Genomic DNA, 17,612 nt, shown 5'->3' on the forward strand with positions numbered 1-17,612 from the left:
TAAAACATATATTTTAGATTTATAAAGATATAAAGATGTATACAAATATTATAAAGATATTGATGTACAAGACCAACAATAACCACATATAAATAGGCCTATACTGTACAAACAGTCGAGAGGATCTCAGCCCATGTAACCAATCAAGAAAAACTGTGATTTATTGATAGAACAATTATTAACACTAGACGGCAATAAAAACATTTAATAAAAACATTTATACATTTATTAATAGTAAAGTATTAAGTTTAACTACTTCAGTATAATAAAGTATCTATCTATCTATCTATCTATCTACTGTATCTATCTATCTTTTGTAACTGCCTCAGTGTTTGGGTAAAATATTTTGCCTTTATACTGACTGTGGCCAGTTTCAACAGTGCGAAACTGGGCACATTTACAACATGCATTTGAGGTCACAGTGCGTACATGCGCTTTGTGTCTGCAGGTGCTTGGTGGGTGTTTGCTCTGTGTATGCAGGTGGGTGGGCCAATGGGGCGACAGCAGGTGAGGGGGCAGGTGAGTGAAAACTTGGTGGGCATGTACCCCCACATGGATAGCATGGAACCGTCATTTTTCGTTTTGATCTGTAGCCCCCCCGCTGGACTGGACCCCCTGAAAGGAGGGTAGGGCAGACACAGTTCTCTGTGAATATGTTGAGAACTGTAGGGCCTAGGATGACCATTTTTTTCCGTATGTTTGCCTCCAGGGGTCATGTTAACCCATTTCATGTGCACACATGTGCACAAACAGATACACACACACACACACATACATTCACAGTAATCATACGTATGACACATACTCACACAGTAGACATGTACGCTTGCATGCACAGGCACATACGCAGGCACACACACACACACACACACACACACCCACACACATAACATAAACATAACACAAACAATCAAGAATTTCTCAGAATTATGAACAGGCAAGATGGAGGTGGGGTTGTATAAAATGAATTTTACATGTGAAATCTATGAACTAATCATGTTTTGGTACTTGTTGTCTAGCAGATACCAGTGAGAATTGAGTGTGGATAATGCAATTTAGTGAGACAGAATCATATAGGCCTTTCAGCGTGATTTCTTTTTGTGGAAAAAATGTGCTGGACTGGGCGGCGGTCATATTTTGTACCGCTCTGCGGTACATCTAGTTATGATGAATATTTGGTTTTCCTTTAATTCTACTGAATTTGTAATTATGTATCGGCCGTTGTAATTGCCGATACTGATGGTATGTACGTACCTATTGTGTGTGTGTGCGTTTGTATATGTGTGCACCACCATCTACAGGCCAATGAGTATACAGTCACTAAATGTACACATAACTTAATTTTTTTAGACCCCCCCATGGATGAAAATCTACGAAACTTGGCATACCCCCAGATAATGTCAGGTTAATCATACACATAAAATTTGGTGCAGTTCTGAACATCTTAACTGAAGAGAGGGGCGATTAAAGCAGAATGATATTGCATTTTCCTTTTTTACCAAGGGGGTGCAAATCACAAATGAGTGATTATGGGCTAGGTTGATGTGGGCCCTTGAGACCAACATACCATAAACATTTCTTCATCCTCGGTGCCACGGTTCAGGTAGTTATTTAGGAAAAACTGCATTTTTTGGGTTTCGGGGGGCCCAGCGTGGTGGGGGAGTGGCCCCTGGGGACCAAACGAAGTTTTTCTGTAAAAGTCTAGTGGGGCTACATACCCACCAAATTTCATGTGCCCCGGTGGTTCGGTGTCCCGGGTATCGTTGACCAAAAATTCAGGAAGTAGATGACGGGGGAAAAAAAAAAAAAAAACTTTGACAATCCCTATATGACCGCTTCACTAGCTTCGCTAGCGGCGGTCATAATAAAGGGAAATTAAAAAGGGGTTCTCTGAAAGGTACACAATGCCTGCATGCGTATAACATGATGTTTAATAGGCTATAACGTTACTTTCAGAACAATTTCGCCTCTTTATGATGACCTGACCCCATTAACTATAATAAACAAATAAGTAGCAGCATGAAGTAACTGCTTGCAGACCATGTCTATGTGTCAGATGTGCTGTCCTAGGCTACAACTAACTTGAGTAACGTTAACTAATTCCAAGCATTCCTGCCTGTCTGAAATAAATAACGTTCACGTTAATGACAAGAATAACACTGCCACTGGCTTGATGCTAGCCTCAACTAACTATGCTTAATTTGACCAAAGAAACGATATGCTGACCTAAAAGGCTACACATAGTCAGACGACGTCGGATACTATTTACATTACAAATATATAGCTACAGTAATTGCATACTTTCAGTATTTAACGTTACACATTAACGGAACATGTACATTAACTAAATGTTTTTAGCATTATAAATCGCTAATCGCTAATGCTAATCGCTATCTGTAGTCAGCTAGCAAGTGATGTATAATTATCTGAATTCTGCATAACTTTCCATAAATCTTTCCATAATTGAAACACAACAAAATAGCCATTTTATCAACAACATATAAACAACATACCTGTTTTATATTCTTGATCGCTGAGCTGGCGTATGAAACTGATGGAATGTAGTGTAGCCTACATTCAACGTTGTCAACAAATGACGTAAAGGTAGCACGAGGATTTTCAAAAGATTGGCCACCTGCGGTGATTGGACGTTTCAGAGAAAGACTGATCGTGTACAGTAATTGGATGACGAAACATAGGCCTGGACATTTGATTGGGGATGCAATTTCTAAACCCACAACGTGGTTGGCCTTGAAAAAATGAAGCCAGGTACACCATTGGACGAGGAGTACGGACCATCCGCTTGCAGGTACCGGCTTGAGGGCTTACTTTCTAAGACACTAATTGTGGGCAAAAAACATACTGCACAATGCATTGATACCCACAGGAGTAGCAAACTCAGCTGTGCATTTAGGAAGCAAAGTCCGATGCACCAGAGTAGACAAAAAAACCAACCGGGCTCTGTTAGCATGTGTATTGTCTGTGAGACAAAGTTGGGGGGGGGCCTTTGTGGTCTAAATGCACTTCATACAAGCAAGGATACAGAAATATGTCTGATAAATAAGTGTATTTAGAGAGAGAACCTAAATTGTTATAGACCTCATAAGATCAGTTATATTTTATGTAAATTATAAGAGCTGTCTTACTTAATGGGACACCAGGCAACGTTTTTGTGTTAATTAATCATCTTCGTGAGTCGGTATATGGTTAAATGACTCATTACGGGGCGAATGAAGGCTCTCTAGCCCGCCCCTACTGCCTGTAGGAAGAATATCCCACTTGCATGTTCGGTGTATCCTACCCGCCAACCGAAGCAGGATCAGTTTACAGCACAGAGGCAGGCTAACGAAACGCTAGAGATTGTTGCAAACGTGTGTATAATGGCAGAGCCGGCGAAGAAGCAGCGAAAACCCTTGACGGAAGACGCAAAGAAAAGAAAAAGAGCTTCAGACCGAGCGAGGGGGAGTTTCGTAGAGAAAAAGCATCAGGATTGCCTGGTGTCCCTTTAATGCAGAGATGTAGAAGTAAATTTGGCTAAATTCTCCCTGTGACGGGATAGTTGACTTCCTCTTGGTCCTAGAGGGCAGACAAAAGTCTGTAGCCAGGACCTTTTGACCTGTCTCTGACCAGATTGACAGACCAACTTCTGCAAAGCTCTATAGCTCTGAGGTCTGTATTGAGTTAACCACATTATAATGTACGAGCAGAGGGAAAAGGGACTCAGAGGTAGAGAGAGCCTCAAGGCCAAGCCCCAGATTAGGGAATCTGATTCTGATAGGAGAGCCTCCCAGTCGAGCTAGCCTTCTCGTACATCCTAAACCCGTTGAAAAGGGGGCCTTGCATCAGAGTTTACAGAAGCATCTTATCAGGGTTGTTTCCAGGAGTCAGACTGATCAGACCCCGGCCTGTGTCCAAGTGGCATTCTACTGCCCCCACTGCTCTCCCCTCTTCAACAAAGCCATCTGGATGCTTTTTCTGCTGCCTCAACGTTGTTGCCTATGGCTCTTCTTCTGTCTTCTTCACCTGTTATGCCCAGCGTGCCGTAGGCCTTGCTCAGGGAGTGACTGGCAAATCCCACACTGCCCACCTCTACTGCCCACCTCCAACAAACCCCAGCCAAACCCCAGGCAACCAATCAGAGCCGGTTCGTCAGTAGACTGCCCTGCCTCAAGAAGACAGTGGCCACTGCTGTGACAGGTGAGCAGTGAGGTCAGTAAAGTAGATAGATAGATAGATAGACAGATAGATGGATAGATAGATTGATAGAGATACTTTATTTATCCAGAAGGAAATTAAGGTGTCCAATAGCTTATGCACACCATACACAGACATATGGCATCCACATACACACACATACAACAAAAATACAAAGGAATATATAAATAGTGTGCCCTTACAGTAAAATTAGATTGTAACATGTTAAAGGAGCAGTGTCATAGTGCAAGTACATTGCCAGTGCAAATTCTATATCTATTCAAGTACAACAGGCTACACAATAAACAATAGAATAATCGTTATATCTATACATGGACAAAAGTAAAAGACTTGAAGAAAAGTTTAAGTTAAAGTTGAAAAGTGTCCACACAGACAAAAAGACAGCATGGCGTATTGACCATGCAGTCAAGCTACTGAAGCTAGCAAAATGGGCAGGTGACTAATATAGCCAGTAAGGGAGTCAAATAGTGCCAATCAGTGCAGTCCAGGGTAGTTTGTGTGTATAAAGGCACACAGATGAAGGCATGGTGCAAAGGGCAGTGTGCAGAGCAGACTTAAACACTGAAGTCAATCACACTCCTCCCCTTCTGTGTAGCGTTGAAGAGCTGAAGGGACAGAGGACCTACGCAGCCTGTCTGCTTTGCAAGACAGAGAGAGGAGCCTACTACTGAACAAGCTCTTCTGCTTGGAGAAAGTGGAGTGCAGGGGGTTGCGGCCATTGTCCTTCATAGATAGCAGTCTGCTTAGGGTCCTCTTATCTGCAACTGATGTCAGTGACTCCAGCTTCATCACCACAGAGCCAGCTTTTCTAACCAGCCTGTCCAGTTGTCCAGCATCTCTCCTCCTAGTGCTGTAAAATACGCAGTAAATATGTATCCCTATCACACACTGATTGTATTGTTTCAGATAGCTTTCATTGCAACAAAAGAATAGGATCTAAATCAAACTTAGGTACACATGGGCAGCCCACGAGATGATATATTCACAAACATACAAAGTTCAGAGTTTCAGACCATCTCATATCGTCTTGACAGCTTAACGTTACTTAAACAGCAGTGCACATATTACAGCAATAGCAGCATAATTTGACCTTTGACCTCCCAGAGCAAAAGTCCGTGGAGTGTCTGGCAGGGAAGGAGGAAGTGAGGGAGCAGGTGAAGAAGAAGAGAGTGATAGTGGAGAAGCAAACAAGCAGCACCCAGCAGACCAGGGAGCTCCCAGAGCTGGCCAAACTGCCCCCTGTGTCCTGCCCTGAGCAGGCCATCCTGCAGGCCTTCAGGCTGCTCAGAGACGACGACTGGTGGGAGTATAGCTAAAATAGACTAGGCTAACACATTAACGCTATAACACTTGTAGGCTTTCCGCTAAGATAGGCATGTTAGAAAGTATGTTGTTGTTTCTGCAGGGAGCAGAAGATCGAGGCCCTGACCTCCCTCAGGTCTCTGTCTCAGCACCACGCTGAGGTGCTGCTGCCCAGGCTGCATGATGTGTGTCTGGCCGTCTACCACGAGGTTAGAGGCTCTCTGCTGGAAAACAAAAAAAAATCACCGGGCGGTGGTAGTGTAGTGGTTAAGGAGCTGGGCTAGCGTGCAGTAGCCTGTAGGGTGGTGGTAGTGTAGCGGTTAAGGAGCTGGGCTAGCGTGCAGTAGCCTGTAGGGCGGTGGTAGTGTAGCGGTTAAGGAGCTGGGCTAGCGTGCAGTAGCCTGAAAGTTGTGGGTTCAATTCCCAGCTTCTACCGTTGTGCCCTTGAGTTGCTCCGGGGACAATGTGATCCCTTGTAATATAGCTGACATTATGTAAGTCACTTTGGTCAAGAAGTGTCTGCTAAATGTAATGTAATATCACACCTACATTTCTCAAGCGAAGTGCTTGAAAAAGTTCATAGTTCTTTCATAGTAACCATTGGGTCCTTGGTTACCTGTCTGACCAAGGCCCTTCATCCCGGATTACTCAGTTTGACTGAGCGGCCAGATCTAAGAAGACTGTTGGTTGTTCCAAACCTTTCCATTTGAGAATGTAATTTAGGCACAGGTGGATTCCATTCAAGTTGTAGAAGCATCTCAAAGACCATTGATAGAAGTAGGATTCACCAGAGCTCAACTACAAGCGTCATAACAAAGGATGTGAAAACTTATGTAAATGGAATATTATATATATATATATATATATATATATATATATATATATATATATATATATATATATATATATATATGTGTGTGTGTGTGTGTTTTCATTTATTCAAATATGCAAAATATCTTATTAACGATGTGGGATACAAAAATGCCCCAAGCATAAATGGATTGTATGTGAAATTTGGTAGTGACCTTTATCAGGTTGTTGTAGGTTTTGCCCTGTCTAATAAAGCCAGTCATGTTCTTCAGCTTTTGATTGGCTCTGAGACTACTTTGATTAAAGTATGAAAGAAATATTGGGGATCTGAATTTGCAGACTGTTGTATGATGGTTATAGATTTTTGTCTATGGTTTTGTATAAAATGGGCTTTGTATAGGCCATATGTTTAGGTCACATTGTTTTGGCCACAAAGGGAACTTCTTTCAATTGGAAACTCTCCTAAACAGAACTGAAACACCAGTCTAGACGTAATAACACAGTAGCCATGCTGCATGAGCTCATTTTTCAGCTAACATATGTAAGTGCCTGATGTCTGATTTCTCATCTCTGAACTGTATGATAAACTTTGAACTGTATGATAATCTCTGAACAGTATGATGCTACTACCACTACTAACTGTTTTATTAGGGTTATATAACTGGCATGTATGCTTTTGCAATGATCGATAATCAATTGATTTTTGTGCATGATTTTGGTTGGCTGTGTTAATACAGGTTGAGGTAATTGTGCCTAATAAAGGTTTTATGACTGGCACAGAAGAAGAAACAAAATGGCTAAACAAAATGTTGCTAATTAGAAAAAGATGCAGAATATTGTAAAATGTTCACAAAATGATAAATGGCTGCATTGGAAATGTAAGAAATCATGGGCTGTTCATTCTGATTTATCATTCATGTCCACTTCTTCTGGTTGCCTTGCATATTCAAATGAAGGTATTTTCTCATCCAAGTTAAAATGAATTATGCACATTTTCAGCTGCTGTCATAGAATAGTTAATTATGTATCTTTTTTATGTCCATGTATGACAGTAGTTATACGTGACCATCACAGAACACATAATTCTACTCAAACATGGATGTGCTGATCAGGTGAGATTTCCAGCTGCTATCTGTAATAACGTGGTGGGTTGCATGCTTTTAACAAACTATATGATAGACACTTACTGTATAACACTGAAATCTCTATATGTATGTACCAATCAATGTTTTGTTACAGTAGCCTTAGGGCTAAACTATGACAGTTAGAAATCATTATGGTGAGATTTTCAGAGTTATTTATCCCTCAAAATCAGCCTGACTGTCCGCCATTCTGTGCTGTGGAGGGCTGCTGATTTGAAGATGTTGATTTCTAAATGTGTCACATGCAACCCTCATTCCAGACAGGACCTCTGTGATGAAGAGAAGGGTTACATTCAGAAGAGGCTTCAAGTAGTAGGTGACTGTCTGCGCAGTCACGGCATTGTCTGTAAGCCTGTGAGTGGTAGTAATAACTTCTCCATCCCATCCATACATCCTGTCCAATAACATCCTGTATTTATTTGTTTGTCATTGATTGATTGATTCATTGATTGATTGATTCATTCATTGATCCATTCATTTATTCATTCATTCATTCATTTACTACTCTGGCACATTATTTGTGACAGCAGGTCATAAACAGGCCATTGAAAGAATGTGATGAAAAAGGAAGTAAAAAATGATTATGATACTGACATTACCAATTTGCAAATTTGCGTGACTGCTTGAATGAAAGAATGAATGAGTCAGTTCCTGAATGAGTCCACAGACACATCTGAAATGAAATGGTATTTTGTCCAGGATGAAGTACCTCGTGTTGCACTACTCGGCTCTGGTGGAGGAGAGAGGGCCCATATCTCCTTTCTGGGTGTCCTACGTCAACTGGGGCAGGACAATCTGCTGGACTGCTTCCTCTACATGGCTGGAGTGTCTGGATCCACATGGTCAGTACATCTTAGTCACTGTAACCCCCCCCCCCCCCCCCCCCCCCAACACACACACATACAAACACACACACACACACACACACACACACCCCTGTAAGATCTGCAGGTCTGACGGGCGTAGTTCTGATGTCACACAGGGCCATGTCTTCACTGTATGCTGATGCCCATTGGTCGAAAAACGCGAAGGTCACCACCAGCAGTGTCCTGAAGAGCATATCTGAGGGGGAAGACATGGATTTTTCCGAAGGTGTGCAGTGGCTCAGGAAGAGATACGAGGAAGGGGATCTATCCCTCTCTGATTCCTGGGGAGTGATGACTTGTGTTATCAAAGGTGTACCGGTGAGTGAGTGAATAACTGAATGGTTGGATGAATGAATGAATGCAATGCATCTATCCATTTAAATAGGCAATATAACTGTGTTTGTTTGTGACACATCAGCTGGAGACAAGGACCCTGTCTGATGAGGGATCCAGAGACCGAGATGGTGCCAATCCATACCCACTCTACAGTGCTATAGACCGGGCATTCTTTGACAAGGACAAAGCGAAAAGGAAAGGTATCAAAGAATAATAGGCCGACAGGTTTTGTTGTGCAATGTCCAACATATTAACACATCAGAATACAGTGAGAATACCCCAGAATTCTACACCTTGAAGGAGTGCTTTTTCTCTCAGTTTTTTTTCCCAGTAATTCCAGAATCATTCTATGCATATAATTCATATACCATGTGGAATTTACTGAATCAACTGATATTTAAAACTATGTTGAGGACATTATCAAGTGGAACCTATAGTTAGTAACAGTCAAATCACATATCATATGCTATAAGGTCTGCTACAGTATACTATACAGTATTATTCCTCCTTAAAGGGAGCATTTCCGTTAGTTGTTATCACTAGACAAAAACGGCATCATATTAGTATATGTTAATAGTAACATATCTTTGACACAGTAAAGGTATGGAAGCATATGTCTTAAGTTTGGGAAATTCCGTGTCCGTGTTTAAATAATGAACTGAAACTGCATGTCTTTTGTGACCCTGGGCATGGGCAAAGGAAACTAGACATTGATTGCGGATGCTTGTGACTTGAGAGTGAAAAACACTTCCTCTGCAGAGTTGTGGTTTGAGTTGAGTCCCCATGAGGCTGGGTTCACGGAACCTGGGGCTTTTGTTAAGACATCCCTGCTGAAACAGGACTTTGAGGGAGGATGTGTAAAATACTCTCCTAAGAGGAAGCCAATGGACATGGTTCAACTGCAAGGTATTTTTCCACATACTTCATTATATCATGTCAGACAAACACACACACACACACACACACACACACACACACACACACACACAAAACATGCGCACGCACGCAAACAAACACAGACACACACACAAAAACATTTTAAAGTCCAGAGGGTGTGTTTTTGCAGGGATTTGTGGAAATGTTTTTGGAGATGAGAAGCAAAACCAGAAACACATCCTGGATTGGATCAAAAAATCACTTTTGCCAAGTGCGTATGGTGATCTTCACTCTGCTATTCACGAGAAATTTGCTTGCTGACACACAGGACCCCGGAGGTGTCAAGGCAAGATGTTTTTGTCGTGTATATCCAGAAAATGTGCTGTCATTTTTGCTATCGTGCTCTCATTTTACTAAATTGTGCAATAATTTTGATTTTGTAAACTGAGCGCATCATTTAAAGGTAAACTATGCAGTATTGGCAATTTCCTTACCCTTTTTTTCGGTTTTTGCTTATTTTCGCTTGCTCTGTCATGACGAATGTCTGAGAAACTCCATCGCTACCTTTTTCTAGCCGGTGCCTGGCGTGTATGTGTATTTGAATCAGGGCCGTAGTCACCATAGACATTGAGGGGGACATGTCCCCCCCAATATTCAAATATGACCAAAATGTCCCCCACAATATACGGAAAAAGAAAGAAAGAAAAAAGCGCTAGACTAGGCCTACAGGAAACCTACACGCATCTGAAATGTAATCAAACATAAATAACGCACAGATTAGTGACCTAGTGATGGTTCCAGAGTAGCCTACACCCCTGAGTGGTTTGTCCTGGTGGTTTTCCGTTTTTCGTTAGTGGCGTGCGCTATCAAAAGCTTCCATTTACTGCACCCTACTGCGGTGAGGTAGGGCTGTCAACAATATTGCAAAAGCTACCGGTACAATTTTCACAAACTTGTTGGAAAGGTGTAGCACAGGCTAAGGAAATCCCATACATTTTTGGAGCCGATCAGACTCAAAGGGAACTTTGAAACATTTTTCATATTGTAGCCTATTCTTAGCCTAGAAATCTAGACACGCCCCTAGCGGCAGCAAATTACATTTTAATGTGGGTCTGGCTCGCCAGGCTAGCCTATTCTCGCAATGATAGCGAAAGTGAAAGGTTTTATTTTAAATGATGAATTTGTGCAAGCCTGTGTCATTAATTTCTTTCACGTCTTTCAACATAAATAATGCATTCATATGCTAGTATTAATGCCAGACATTACCGTTTATAGGCCTCTTAGAAATGGTTGTTGCATCTTGCATATTATTTAGATGCGCACTCAATCGCGCATCCATGCAGGCAAAACGTAGGAATCAAATGTAATGCACTGGCGGTGATAGCCTACAGTTAATGTGAATCGCGGACAATAACCAAAGAAAGGAATTTGCACCTCCATTCACCAATTAAAGGCTGTAGTAGGCCTAGTGTTTCTATGTTGGCACAAAACGTCATTTCAGTCAGAAGCCAGTCTATAGCCTAATGCAGGGGGTAACGTGAGTCAAACAGAAGAGGGGCCTGTCGCCTATTCCTGAATCCTGTCTCTTTAAAACTACATTAAAATTGTGTGATTAGCCGCCAGCATAATAAAATCTAAATTAAAAGACAAAATCTTATTAGGTTATAGGTCCAAACCTATGAGTCTAAGCCTTAGTTAAAAAAAATCTCCAGGTGTAAGTAATAAGTAAAAGAACCACATTCTGTGTAATATAGAGGTTAACAAAGAAACTCTAGTTTGTAATTTCTTTTAAAGTATACATTTTGAAGACAAATGGAGTCATACCACAGGTCCAGGGATGGATTACTGAATTGGTTTACTGGGCCCAAGAGCTCAGGGGGCCCTGATGCCCAAGCCTCTGTGTCAAGTTGCTTCTTCTCCAACCTTCTCTTTTCACAAAACTCACCAGAAGTCATCATTTAAAGGGTTATTTTTTTACAAATAAAAAATCTTCCGTGGGAGAATGCCTCAGGACCCCTCTGGAGGAGGGGGGGGGGGGGGGGGGGGGGGGGCATCTTTGCCCAGGGGTTCATAATCCATCCATGCCATGCCTATGTCCGTCAAAAGTTTGGAATAATTGACTTACTTAACTAACGACTTGTTTGTGAATTTTAATAATATTTTTTCCATGGTAGGAGATGTATTGAAATTCTTTTTGGGGGTCCCTCAGACTCCACCACAGATTTGGTCCCCCCCAATGTTGACATCATGACTACGGCCTTGATTTGAATGCAGTAAAGCAATTCGTTACACTCGTTATACTTCCTGACACTGAGGCCGTCGGCCCGCCGGCCCACAGTTGCAAGGGTGTTTTTTCCACTCACAGGCGCTATAGGGGAGGCGAGATGGCCACCATTCAACCCGAAAAAAGTCATATAACTATTCCAATGACTCTGAAGCTGGTAAATGAAGGTAAATTAAGCTAAAAAACTTGCATATTAAGCTAAAAAACCTGCATAGTGTGCCTTTAATAAAACGTGTACATGATTTAGTTAAACGTAAGATTTACATAATTGAGCGCACAATCTAGTGAAAAGAGACCACATGAGCAAACTATGGTGTAAAAGGAGCACACAATATACTAAATTGTGCGCGCTAGTAAATTCAGATCACAATTTAGTAAAATGAGCACACATTCTCTCGACAAAAAATATCTTGCAATGACACCCAGGCTCCACAGACTTTGCACTTTGCCCTCCAAACAAACTAGGGCCCATGATCTTACTATCTGCTTATGTTTGGACAGGGTCGCAAGGTGAAGCAGCCCCACTGTCAGGTATGAAGATTGTTCAAATGCTTTCTGATGCCAGCACACTGGATTTGACAAAGTCCTGTTATAAGACAGTGTGCCTTCCACGGCACACCTACCCCCTTGTATAGTATCTGTATAGTGCTTTACATTGTCAGATTAATCTGTCTATGTCTCAATTAAATTGAATCAAAAATGCCCTCTTCCCCCTCCTCTGCCTTTTGGTGCTTCCCCACCTTCTAGTTGCAGGGCGTATCCTTAGCAATAAGTAGATGCAGCATATTGGGTCTTGAAATATTCACAGGAATCCATAGAAATTGAATATGCATGTTATTTCATCCAATATTAGTTGTGCAGATGTATAGTCCATCTTATACACACTCCCTGAACCAACAGAGAAAATGCAAAAATAGATACTTTAATGTAATTATTCCATATTTTGTGTAGTCGTAGTCTATATCAGAACCCCTGACATACAATCCAAATAGTGTACAGGGAACTTCAGAATGTTACCTTTCATTTGAGACCAGGATTATGCTTCTACACCAAGAGGTTGCCACACAGTAAGGCTTTTATGGCCAGTATGCATTTTGGGTAACCAAAAGTCCTATGGGGAGTTTCTATAGGCCATTTTACAAAATGCATGAGCATACATTGGCAAATGGTGGTCTAAAGCACTCATTTTTTTATTCTATATTGATCTACTTTTGCACACAGCTTCACAAGACATGGTGCTAGAGCTCAGTTGTGTTTCTAAGTCATATCAAGTGACTTAAAGGGCTGAATTGTGGTCAGTTCAGAGATGCTTGTTATCTGGAAGAAAAAAAACAATATTCTAGCCTCTATAACTCTGTGCCAGTACTTCACATGATTATTCTGATTGTTCCCTAAGAAACTACAGCTTTATAAAGAGGTCAAGCATTTGGTGGTAGGCCAAAATAGACCTCTGAAGTAGTCACAGTGCAATTTCAGGGGAAAAGCCTAAAAATGCACATCCCATAGGAAGCATAGAATCAGTCGGTGGTTCTTAAACTGGGGGGGGGGGGTCGCCAAACATATTGAAGGGGGGTCATGAATTGCATGGTCTGGATTAAAGATTTTTTTAGTCAAAGGCTGCCATTGACATAATGGCTTTGGTGTTGACATAGCCTATCTATGAGAGAAGACATTTTCTGCCTCTGCTTCCAATGCCCATCTCACAACATTTCGAAACCAAATTCCGCCGGTTAGAGAGAAGGAGGTCGCAAGACTTGGCCCATGTTTTTTGTGGGGTTGTCAGACAAAAAGTTTAAGAACCACTGGTCTATGTTAACATATTCATAAGATGGCTGGATGTAAGGTTTTTGTTTTGTAATGTTTTTATTCATAGGTGTGCTTAAGATTGTGATGGCACTGGTTGAATTGGTGGAATGTCACCATAACATGGATCATTGCCACACAGTGTTGGCCAAGTTGAAATCTGTTCTCGGAGGTAAGACCAGTGGATTTTATATATTCCTCATATGCTAACATTTCAAAACACCAATAAGGAAAAGTTCTTCACTGCATGGGGTCTCAATGTTTTTAGTGTTACAAGGTGACACTTCAATTTCTATTTCAAATCAATTTTATTTATTCATTATGAGCCACTAATAATGAACCCTACACAAAAACCCTGCACAGCAAACAGAAAAAAATAATTTGTGAAAGAGCATTGACGTCTTTGCATTGCATAATATATGCTCTGAAATGAGACGGGTAACTTCTGCCATCTAGAGGACTATGGAAAATTCAGCACCACACTCCTTGAACTGGATCATGAGATGTGGACAGACATGGATGACCAGAAGAGGAAACAGCACATGAAGAATATCTTTGAAGAACTCATAGGATCAGCAGAGGAGTGGGGCCAGGAGTTGAACAATCTTAATAACAAACTAACTGATGGTAAGAACTCAGTTCAGTATCAACCATTAGCACTAGTAGGCAACCTCTTTGAGATACAAGGATTTCTTTGGCTGTGAAAGTTGTGTGTTAATTTTGAAAGAAAAAAAAATCTCTTTTGAAAGGTAGAGAGATATAAGGATACTGCCAACACTGACCCTGATTAAATATTTCCTTTTCAGTGTGGTGGGTCATTAAACACATCTTGCCATTATTCAATGAATGGCAATCTGGAAACGTGGCCAATTTCCTCTACCAAATCAACGGTAATAGTCCTCTGCACTGAATCATATCAGTGAAAGGTTTTCGAAAGAGGTCATGTAAACATCTTTCTGTATCAACATTGGTGTCCTTACTGCAATGTATTTTGTTTATGTGTAGAGCCCAAGGTTCCTGAGGAAATGTGCAAGGAGGACACAATGCACCTGATAGATGCAGGGCTCTTCCTGAACTCTCCGTATCCATCCGTGCTGAGAGAGGCGAGGGATGTGGACATCATAATGTCCTTTGACTTCAGTGAGGATGCTCCTTTTAAGGTAAAACATGCTCCCTACATGCAACTCCAAACAAGCATCTAAATACAGTGGACACACATAACCATTTTGGCATATTGATATGCTCAAAGCTGTAGTTGGAAACTTCTCCACAATATAAAATGTCTTAATGAAATTAGAATATAGAATATTTAACACCAACGATGCCCCAACGGACTGTCAATCACTGCTCACTGCCCAATCACTGCTCACGCAGCTGATCGGCTCCTCTGTAGCACAGGAAGGGGCGGTGGACTGAGTTGTACTCGTTCAAATTTTCAGCCAAGTCATCTCATTGTGCAAACCTCCCCACTACACTGTTATAATGTATTGCACTTAATGTGTGCTGGGAAGGTTGTATGTGAAGACCCAGCTCTTCAGAGAGTCTCTCCTCTTGTAGCACTACCCATAACTAGACTTGCTAATTCTAGCATGTATACCACCTGACTAGAACTGACGCTTGAAGTTTCACTTACTGCAGCACTAACTTGTCCTTATCACACTCTACCTTAATTGCTTCCATTGTTTGAAGTCGCTTTGGATAAAAAGTGTCAAATGTAATATAATGTAATGTGTGTGTGCAGTCATTAGAGGGAGCCTGGCATTATGCAGCCGCCAACCAAAGAGCCTTTCCCGACATAGACTTTAAGGCTCTGAACCCTGAGTCTGACTGTCCAAAGTCCTTCTATGTTTTTGAGGAAGAAGGGAAGCCAACGGTGATCCACATCCCCCTCTTCAACATTAAGAATGGCAAAGGTGAGTCAAGCACAAACATCTCTCTATCTCTCCTCTTTTCACCTTCCCCACATTTGATCTATTGATTATTTTTTTTATCTTTTCTCATGACAACAACCTACTATTTCGCCATTATCTTTTCTTCTAATACTCTGTTGCCACTCTTCTTTTGCCACGTTACCTCTCCAGATGAGGCCACCATCAAACAGGAATGGAGGGAATACGCCACCTTTCAGATGACCTACAGGGGCAAAAAGAAGATCGACCACCTGGCAGATCTGGCTGCAGAAAATGTGAACAGAGACGGCATCCTGAAAGAGATCCGAAAAGCAGCAGAGAGACGCAAGGCCAAACATTGAGAACAAACACACGCACGGGTTAGGGTTAGGGTTCATGTGTCATGACAGTGTCATGTGTTCATGACAGTGTCATGTCACTCTTATGTCGATACTGTCAAGTAAAGTGTTACCATCATCCCTAATCTTTTTTCACAAATAATTATTATGTTTAATTCAAATCTACAATGGTTTTCCGACAAAAACCTATTACTAACAAATGTATTACATATTAGTTAGCAATAGTCTAATTATATTAATTCTAACTGTTGATTAAATTACTGAAGGCTGGGTGTACAAAGGTCATGCTCCACACACAGAAAGATGCACACGCACACACACACACACACACACACACTGACTGCATTAACTTTGAAATCATTGGTCCAGCCTAACCAATCAAATTGATCAGGGATTCCTAACGTTACTTCCTACTTCGCCTAAACCTTAGAAACTGATAATCAGCAGCATTGGCAGTCAGGAAACAATTTATGTACAATGGCCTACCTTTGCTGTAAATAGAAGTGTTGATAATACTGTTCATCACAGCCACTTTCGATTTTGAAACTAAAGCGTCATCCCCTCTAGTCGCTGATTGGCCTGACCTTTTTGGGGTCTGATGGAAATGCTAGTGAGTAATGTTCCAGCTCCTCGGAAGTAGACCTAGGTGGGCATGGCTAGGCTAACACAGTGGGGCAGTCAATCACAAAAAAATGTATCACTTTGTGATAAAAGGATCAAATTTGGTAGAAAAACTCACAAAGGGGGTCTTGAATTTGGTCACTGGGGGCCATGGCAGCCATTTTTAAAAATGCCCAACAAATATGGGTTTTGTTAGGTGAATTGGGATTGACAGCAGAAACAACTAATAATGATTATTCCTAGGGTTAGTAATAATAATTATTCTATCACTTTTAATTATTCTTTATTTTTAAAATGATTTTACCTTGTGTGTTTTATGTTTTTTTTCCTTATTATGATCTTTACTTTACTTACTAAAGCACATTGAATGACCTCTGTGTATGGAATGTGCTATATAAATAAACTTCACTTGATTAATAGATTTGATTAATATTTTACCACATATTTAAATATATAAGTATATATAAATATGCCCCTGTGTTACCAAATAGTACCTTAAGCAAGTTATTGTAGTGTAATCAGAATGTGTTTAGTCAGACAATAACAATCATTCAAGAATTTAGTCATTTAGCTGATGCTTGTATCCAAGGCAACTTACATAAAAAGGGAAACAATCAAGATACAGTGAAAGGAGGACATGTTAGTGTGGCAATAAGTACTACTCTCACAGAATAGAACGGCAGTTCAAGCAAAGTTAAGTCAAGGGGAAAATACTAGATTAAGCATAGCCTGTTGATTGTAGTGCTCTTGGAAGAGTTGGGACTTCAGGAGGTTTTTGAAGATAGAGAGGGATACCACTGCTCTGGTTGGAACTGGTAGTACATTCCACCAACGGGGAACTACAGAAGACAAAAGTTTGGATTGTCTTGAGCGTATACGGGTGCCAGAGCCAGGCTTTGTTCATTGGAGGAGTGCAACGATCCGGAGGTATAGCAGATAGATAGATAGATAGATAGATACTTTATTGATCGCTAGGGGAAATTCAAGGTCACAGTAGCATACAGACAACATACACACACACATTCACTAACAGCAGAAAAAGTAATTAAAAGTATATAATATAAAAAACACAACTAGGCAATAAGGACTGTAGAAGATAAAGAATATAC

At 41.0% G+C, this 17,612-nt stretch overlaps 2 protein-coding genes across 2 annotated transcripts; both read left to right on the forward strand.

Annotated features, from left to right (window-relative positions):
- The first annotated feature begins 3,695 nt into the window (after nt 1-3,695).
- LOC121717952 (TOG array regulator of axonemal microtubules protein 1-like) lies at nt 3,696-6,803 on the forward strand. The gene is made up of 5 exons (XM_042102676.1): nt 3,696-3,726; nt 4,117-4,197; nt 5,320-5,515; nt 5,621-5,726; nt 6,798-6,803. Exons 1-5 carry the CDS (start codon nt 3,696-3,698, stop codon nt 6,801-6,803), a joined length of 420 nt encoding a protein of 139 aa, XP_041958610.1.
- A 104-nt stretch (nt 6,804-6,907) lies between these two features.
- LOC121717953 (cytosolic phospholipase A2 zeta-like) lies at nt 6,908-16,779 on the forward strand. The gene is made up of 15 exons (XM_042102678.1): nt 6,908-7,283; nt 7,380-7,439; nt 7,730-7,823; nt 8,169-8,311; nt 8,452-8,653; nt 8,754-8,871; nt 9,431-9,577; nt 9,738-9,818; nt 12,333-12,362; nt 13,705-13,806; nt 14,091-14,261; nt 14,441-14,524; nt 14,640-14,794; nt 15,376-15,547; nt 15,716-16,779. Exons 2-15 carry the CDS (start codon nt 7,423-7,425, stop codon nt 15,883-15,885), a joined length of 1,686 nt encoding a protein of 561 aa, XP_041958612.1. The 5' UTR covers nt 6,908-7,283; nt 7,380-7,422; the 3' UTR covers nt 15,886-16,779.
- The last annotated feature ends 833 nt before the right edge of the window (nt 16,780-17,612 follow it).

The sequence above is a fragment of the Alosa sapidissima genome, chromosome 9, assembly GCF_018492685.1.
Source record: "Alosa sapidissima isolate fAloSap1 chromosome 9, fAloSap1.pri, whole genome shotgun sequence".
NCBI classification, from domain to species: Eukaryota; Metazoa; Chordata; class Actinopteri; order Clupeiformes; family Clupeidae; genus Alosa; species Alosa sapidissima.

Bases quoted from the DNA above. Each gene is read 5' to 3' on its own strand.
- LOC121717952 (XM_042102676.1), top strand. From the start codon at position 3,696: ATGTACGAGCAGAGGGAAAAGGGACTCAGAG. The intron at 3,727-4,116 runs GTAGAGAGAGCC...AACAAACCCCAG, and splicing joins GAGGGAAAAGGGACTCAGAG to CCAAACCCCAGGCAACCAAT. The intron at 5,516-5,620 runs GTGGGAGTATAG...TTGTTTCTGCAG, and splicing joins CTGCTCAGAGACGACGACTG to GGAGCAGAAGATCGAGGCCC.
- LOC121717953 (XM_042102678.1), top strand. The intron at 9,578-9,737 runs GTATTTTTCCAC...GTGTTTTTGCAG, and splicing joins GGACATGGTTCAACTGCAAG to GGATTTGTGGAAATGTTTTT. The intron at 9,819-12,332 runs GTGCGTATGGTG...ATGTTTGGACAG, and splicing joins CAAAAAATCACTTTTGCCAA to GGTCGCAAGGTGAAGCAGCC.